This window comes from Octodon degus, unplaced genomic scaffold (genome assembly GCF_000260255.1).
Source record: "Octodon degus isolate 3935 unplaced genomic scaffold, OctDeg1.0 scaffold00070, whole genome shotgun sequence".
Classification (NCBI taxonomy): Eukaryota; Metazoa; Chordata; class Mammalia; order Rodentia; family Octodontidae; genus Octodon; species Octodon degus.
This window is the reverse complement of record NW_004524646.1, coordinates 4,325,192-4,332,847: the sequence shown is the minus strand read 5'-3', so window position 1 is coordinate 4,332,847 and position 7,656 is coordinate 4,325,192. Positions and strand designations below refer to the sequence as shown.

Here is a 7,656-nt window from a genome sequence, read left to right as displayed (position 1 = left end):
TATATCTTTCTATTTGTATTTCTTCTTTGGAGTTCTTATACTAGGGAGACTATATGATATTTACACATGTGTGTCTGGTTTATTTCACTTATGAGTATATTTGTGAGTTCTTGATGTGTTCTTATTTGTTGTCAAAATACCAATTTCTCTTCGAGCCACTTTCTCTTTATGAATATCCACAGTCTGTGAGATATGATTGATGGAAGATTCCATTCTCTGAAGCTGAGAAGCTTGGATGTCCAGCAACTGGAAGACATTGTTGGCCAGTGCATTTATTTGATAAGCAACACTAGCTAGAGATTGGGTTGTGTATGCTTTGGTCTCTTCTAATGCTTTTCTCTTGTCTGTAGCCTGTATGTAGTTGTTTGCACAGTAGTCTGCCCCCCGGGTCAGATTTTGGTAACTCTCTATGAGTGCCCTCTTGCCAGACGGGATCTCCTCCTCTAGTAACATCTGCAGCTCTGCCATTTTCCACCCCTCTGCATCGCTTCCTCTTGCGTTAAAGAGACAGAGCTAGGCAGCTAATTTTAAAATGGGCAAAAACTCTGCATATGAGCATAGAAAAAGACATACAAGTTGAGTACAGTTTGTAACTGAAAAATTCTTAACATCATTAACAATTAGAGAACTGCAAATTAAGAACAATGAGAAGAAACCACACATAAAGAGGTACCGCTTGACACCTACCAGGGTGCTTAAGATTGAAAAGGTGCCCAGTGTCAGGCATGTGACGAGCAGCACTCTCCAGAAGGCTCCTAGAAATGCAAGATGAGGAGGAAAGGCGGGGAAGGAGGACGGACGGAGTGCTTTGGCCGAATCCTCTGAAGCTGAGTGTATACTTTCTCTTTGCTCCAGTAGTTCTGTGCCTAGGCTTTTGCTGAAGGCAAGTAAAACATACAGCCACACAGACTTGTATATAGACGTTCCTAGCAGCTTGTTTAAAAGAGTCAAAAACTAGAAAAAATCCCAGTGAACATTATGGGTAAACAGTGTCAGAAATAGAAAGGGTAACGTGCTGGTGTGTTCAAGATGGATGAATCTTATTGACACTGATCACGTGAAATAAGCCAGACAAAAAAGCATTCCAGGCTTGCATTGATATAAAATTGAAGACAATGTGAGCTAATCTACAATGACTGGGAGCCAATCAGTTGTTTTGGGAGGTGAAAAGTAGGAGGAGAGAGAGGGATTGTGGTGAGCACGAGGTGACGCTGGCTAGTGATGGTTGGATTCACAACTTCGTTGTGGTGAAGGTTTCATGGTGGCATATGTATGCCCACACCTCAGCTTGTGCCATTATTGTATGTAATCATACCTTCATAAAATTAATTTAAAAAGTGAAAAAATCAGCTACATTAACTTTTTTCTTTTAAACCCGGAATCAAACTCAGGACCTTGCGCTTGCCAGGCAGGTGCTGTGCCTCTCAGCGATATCCCCAGCCCTAGCTTTTCTTCTTAACATCTGTCCCCGAGTGCTCTGTGTATCTGTTCCTCCTTTCAGATGACTCATTCCGGACTCGCAGTGCCAGCAGCGCTCCAGCCTCCTTTTCTCCCAGTCCCCTCCTACCTGGTACCTCCCGTGGGACAGTTAACACAGCCGACCCAAAGAACAGTGGAAGTAAAGACGCACAGCCCCGGAAGGCCACCTTGTGAGTCACTGAGTGGTAACCACGCAGAGCGTTTGTTCTTTCCTAGTGGACCTTCCTTCCCGTTACATACTTTCCAAGGAATTGGGCCCAAAGTGATTTTATCACATGAGCTTTTATTAGGCTAGATAGTATATATAAGATGATTTATGTGTCTATAGCAAATTACTAGACTCTTAGGAAATCAACAAAAAAAGCAGGGGCCGGGAAATTGGCTCAGTGGAGTAAGTGCTTCCCTGGCAAGCACAAGGGCCTGAGTTCAATCCCCGGTTCTGAAAAAAAAAAAAAAAAAAAAAAGCATTTAAATAGCTTCAGCTAATATAGTGAGGCTTTATTTTCCTATGGAGTGTTTGCATGCCTTTACCTCTTGGAAGGCACTGGAATAGTTAGACCCCTTTGAACACCTAGCTATCGTGTCTCGCTGCTGTGTGCTCAGAAAGAGGGGTACAGACCTTAAGTTACAGTAACCTTAAGAAAGATGACTGCAACACAGAAGCCAGAACTGTGGGCTCAGTATACTGGACACACTGTTGAAGTTGAAGTTCTATCCTCTTTCGGCAGTGGTTTCTTGTGGTATGCAATTTGGATCTTGCTTTAATTGCCGAAGTCTTTTTTATTTTAAACATAGAAGAGGATAGCTTCATGAAAACCAGTAAAACGACCTTACCAAGGTCTAGACCATTCAGCCAGGATGCTCAGACTGCAGTTAGAGGTTTGTTTTTTTACACACAACACCTGAGCCTTCCGAGTAGAACAGAACTTAAACAAGGTTCAGATTTCTGTCTATATACATTTCATTAAACTGAGAAACATTTTCCAATAAAGTTGCTCAATTACATATTTTTTTGCAGCGACTTCATGCTGGAGACCCTATTAGGAGTGGAACTGGGGCTGGTGAGATGGCTCAGTGGTCTAAAGCACCTACTTAAAACAAGCTCAGCAAAGCACAGGGACCGCGGTTCAATCCCCCAGCACCACATGCCAGCCAGCCCCGCCCCCTGGTGGGCTGAGCTGGCCACACACACACACACACACACACACACACACACATTAAAAAAAATAAAAAAAAAAGAAGCTTTGAAAATGAAAAAAAAAAAAAAAAAAGGAGTGGAACTATATATTATAACTCATTTTAAATTGTAGCTGCCCATCAGTTATATACAGATATACATGTCTATATCTAGCTTCCTTTAAAATTAAAAATAAATTTATTCAATGGGGATCAAGGCAAGTGCAGGTGTATACATTACACAGAAGTAATGGAGGAAAAAGCAATGTCAGTGTTACAGATGAGTAGTGTCACTAGGGAGTCCCCTTACTACAGAGTGTGCCGTTTCCCCAGGTAGGGAATGCTCTAGGGATTACACTGTGGAGAAGCCATGAGCAGAGAGGTGGGGAGGGCTGACATGCTGCACAACCCAGATGGAGCTGCATGCCTGCCCTGCCGCGCAGTGGCCGAGTGCGGAGTGGACCTGTCCTGCTCGGCTCCCTGCCTGATCCGTGAACGCAGGGCTGCCTCCTGGTCTTGTAAGAGGCCTTTGGGTCCTGCACCTTGAGGTCCCCCCTCTTGACCCCAGGCCTGCCAGTGCTCAGAGGGCTGCCCTGACTACACCCTTGGAGCAGCGGTGCAGCCATAGCACACAAATTCGCTTCACTTGCTCCTCTATGTGTTATAGGCAGTTTTTAAAAACCACATAGCCTAATATACTCAGGCAAGCTCTCCTTTATTCAGATTTCTTCATTTGTTCTTTCCTTGTTGAGCGTGTTCTTTCCTTGTGTGGACTGAATTTGCTCTTACATAAGTGCTAGTTGCAAAAAGCAACATCTGCAGTGCTCGCCTCCTGTGTGCGCCAGGTGGGGCCAGCTGCCTCAAGTCCGCTGAGCTCCAGGAGCTCCAAGTGCAGCCAACTGGGTGCTGACGGATGCGTTTTAGAGTTTTTGTTTTGTTTTGCTTTGGTTTTATGTGAAGTATTGTCTGCAATTCAGAGCCATGCTTTACCCAAATGAAAATGTCATTTTTTTTTAAAAGAAGCCTATGAAGTGATTTCAGAAAGTATTTTTCAGTTTTTATTTCTACGTAAATTATGTGCAGTTCACTCCCCAGCTTTACAGAATGACACATCTGGAAATCTGAAAAAGCTGTGTCTTAAGGAAAGGGAACATGCACACTGTATCCAACGTCTTTTAAGGCTGTGCGACCAATAAGTGCGACTGATACACTTAGGGCTGTATAATATTCCCTATGGTTGTGCAGTGTTTACAGTGTAGGAAAATATGAATTAAGTTGTATGCTACGCTAGGTGCACATGTGATTTTTTTAAATAAAGATAATTCTTAGTTATTGTTAATGTGTACTTTTTTCTCCTAGAGTTTTCATGTTTGTTCCAAGTAACTTATTTTTGTGTCTTTATGTATTTTATGAGCATTATATGGGTAAAATCACTCATGTCTTCTGTTTCCTCTCTACCCTACCCTGCTTCCTTTAGAAAATCCAGAAAATCCAACCCTTAAATCAACTGCTGTTGAAGGAGACCAAAGCAAAGACCTGGGGACAACGATTGATGGACAAACGCTAAAGCCATGGCTGGGGCTTCTTTCTTTTACTTTACTTTTCTTTCTTTCTTTTTTTTTTAAGTTTTGTTTGTTTTAATGAATGGAAAAAGACATAATGACAACTTATGTTAAACTTAACCATATTTGAAATTAAATTCCCTAAGAGGTATAGTATGTATTTCTTACATAATAATGTGGTTACAGAATTCCAGTGTTACAGTGCATTGTAATGGAAAGCAACTTCAGATGTATGCTTTAACTACAACTGCAAAACAGACAAGCTCACTTTTACTTCTGCAGGAAGCCAGCGGTTTCATTGTGTTAGAGTTTTCATGTTTAGCAATTGTGTGACGGTTCAAAATGGCCAAAATTGCCTTTACTCCGTAACCACAGGAACAGCGACTTGGGAGGTGAAGAAGAGCCATATAGCTCTCCACACCCAGCTGAAAAGTCCAACTGAACACTTTCTGCAGCTTTATAAGGCCTGTGAAGGGACAATGTCTTACATGGACATCCCCAAATTTAGATTTGGCAATTAAAATTGCACAAAAATTTCTGATAACTTCAAGCTACAAATACCTTAAAAATAATAGATTGATGATTTCCTTTATTTCCTAGAAGAATTTCTTTTATAAATACTTTGTTTACATTTTAGAATGTATTTGTCTATATTTAATTTAAAATGATGAATCTAGTTTGAATCAGCTGTTACTCCAAGCTATCATGCTTCAGCTGTGTCAACAGCATTTATTTGTACTAATGCTAATACTTCCATCAAAATTTGCCTGTGGAACATATACAGTTCTTAATTTTAAAGATGTCAGTTCTTAATATATACTGTATGAAGCTATTGTCAGCTTCTCTATTTCAAGATGCAATCAACATATAACTATATTGATATTAGAAAATACTTGCTTTTTTAATATATTGATGTATGATAAAGATCTAATTTGTGAATGCATATGCGTGTGTGGTTACTTTTTATAATGTGAAATGGATAATGAATTACTCAAAATAAAACATAGGTTAATGAGATGCCTGTGTTTGTGAAAAAATTAACTGAAATTTTAATTCTTTAATTGAAGAGCAAAGTTCATTCTTAAGAAGCGAGTAGGAGAAGCACAGCGAGCTCAGCTGTAAGTTACTCGGGACGATCCTCAGTGGAAGGCCCTTTCACGGCACCTGTTCCCCTTTTCTTTGCACCTGGCCCTTTTTCAGTGGTCTGTGTGCAGTGACTTCTACTGTCCTCAGTGAGAGGAAGGTCAGGTAAATAGAACTGCTTAACTACTCATTTTAGCAGTCCTTAAAAATCGAGTAGGTATGAGAAACTTGACAGTTTCAGTTAAAGAAACTCAGCATAGTTTTTGTGGATTTCACTTAGCAGTTTTTATTGCTGTTGTCTTCTGCCAGCCTCAGTAATATGGAATCAGCCACGTTGTGATCTGGAGAATTTGTGGTGTGCGGTGGACAACAAAGCCTATCCATCCTGTGTTCCATAGTCAGCACTGACTCTTATTTTAAGTTAAATGCAGAATTTAAATTTAATTGTCAGAACATTTACCAGAGTTATAAGCTTTTGCTTTCCCATAGTGTATATGAAAAAGGGAAAGTTGTGTGAGAGGAGAAACACTACTAGTAAAGCTAAGAAATTCAGAGATGTCAATTGCATTCTTACAGCTAGGCATTAAATTCTCAGTTCAGTAGTTAATGAGATTACCTTTGGACCTTTTTTTAAAAAATAACCTCTAAAATTTTTGAAATTTTGTTAAAATGATTCTTCCAAGGACAGATATAAACAGAAGTAAAAATTGTGACAGGTCTACCCTCATTTACACTAGAAACAAGGCTGATACTCTCCTAGGAGAGTTCTGTTTAGCACTGTCGTGTAGGTTCTTATGTGTAGACAAGGGAGACTTTTCCTCCATCTGAGGCCAGGAAGTGACCTTTCTAGGACCAAGTTTGACTATGTTCATTTGAGGGAATTATGTTCTTGTAGACTAGTGATGGGGAACCTGCTAGAGCTTCCAGTGATACAAAGAGCCTTTGCTGGGTAACCGCAGGAACAGGGATTTTTCCACAAACAAACCTGATTAACTAGATATACATCATATAGGAATGCCAGTTTAAATTAGCCTTTCTTTTTGTTTCTCTTCCTAGGCCTTAGAATTTCCTGTCTGTTAAAAAATGTTGGTATTCTTGGATGGACCACAGGAATGAGTTAGTGCCAAGATATGTATTAGGACTCATTGGTCTCTCAGTGGTTCTTGGGAGGAAAATGGTAAGGGTATTTAGAAAATAAACACAAGAGACAAAAGCTGGGTCAGGTGGAGCCTCTTTACCTGATGAGCAAAGGAATCATCAGGTTGTTGAGTAACTGTAGGGGTGTTTATTTATTATACTCTTACAAAGTTAGTATCATGAGACACAAGGTTGCCTAGTGAATTAATGACTGAAATTGTTGCGACAGGATGCTTTTCTCAAGACTGAGCTAGCTTGACTGCTGTAGGCACTGTGGGCTTGTCCTACCCTCATACACGTGACTAATTTTTAGCTTCAGCCATTCCCAACAGATGCAAGGATGGTAAAGTCAGTCTTTAAACTACCTCTTAATATTACCACACCTATTCTCATTACTTTGGTGTTAGCAATGAAGATAGTAAGTTAGTTTTAGATACATTTAAGCATTAGCAAGCAACAGATAGAAATCCAGTTATGCATTTTGTTAACACAGCTGACATTTCAAGATGTCTTAGCTCTATTCAGGATTCTCTGACTTGACTATCCTGAAGTTATATCTTGCTTCTGTGTCAGAAAACAACTTGAAGCCCCAAAGGTATTTGCCATTCTTCTTTTCCTCTTGGGGTAGGGTGTGTGCTCATATTTTCTTCAGCCGTGTTGGGTAATTGAATGTACGCTCTGTGCAGCAGGATCCTGCTAGATGTTCTAGGGAGGGAAGGAAGACTGAGCTGAACTTGGGGGTGAGACCCAGAGGCCAGACCGCTGGTGCACTGTGGCCACACTGTGCACCCTTGGTCCTCCTTCCACTGAGGGGTTGGCTTGACTTCTGCATCAGGTAAAGTAGGCATGGTGCCTAAGGCAGTGACAGAAACCTCAGACACAACCCAGAACCCACTTACAGATTGCAGAGTGCCGACGCTGCAATTAAACCCGAATACTGGGGTTTCATTTTAGAAAACAGACTGTTATCTGATGCTTGGCTGATGGGGTGAATTGGCTGACATGCCAAGGAGAAGGCTGAGTGTGCCCACTGTGGCACATGTGTCATGGGTTCACTATTACTAGCCTAAGGTTACCAGGATTTTAAGGGCCCACCACGATCTTTTATTTCTAGTAGAAAATAAGACATACAGTTTGCATTGGTAGAAAGGGGAATAGTTCAGGATATGCTCATCCTAACATCAATGAAGTTATGCATAAATAGTCTAAATGAAGTGTA

The 7,656-nt window shown here is 40.8% G+C and overlaps 1 protein-coding gene and 1 pseudogene across 1 annotated transcript in view; one reads left to right on the top strand and one right to left on the bottom strand.

Moving 5' to 3' along the window:
• LOC101564990 overlaps positions 1–505 on the bottom strand; it is a 3,136-nt pseudogene extending 2,631 nt beyond the window's left edge.
• The window catches only part of Ppp4r4 (protein phosphatase 4 regulatory subunit 4), a 131,719-nt gene extending 126,527 nt beyond the window's left edge, over positions 1–5,192 (top strand). The window contains exons 24-25 of the mRNA XM_004635205.2: positions 1,502–1,649; positions 4,133–5,192. Of these exons, the coding sequence (XP_004635262.1) occupies positions 1,502–1,649; positions 4,133–4,157 (173 nt within the window). The 3' untranslated portion in view covers positions 4,158–5,192. The remainder of the gene's footprint in view (positions 1–1,501; positions 1,650–4,132) is intronic.
• The last annotated feature ends 2,464 nt before the right edge of the window (positions 5,193–7,656 follow it).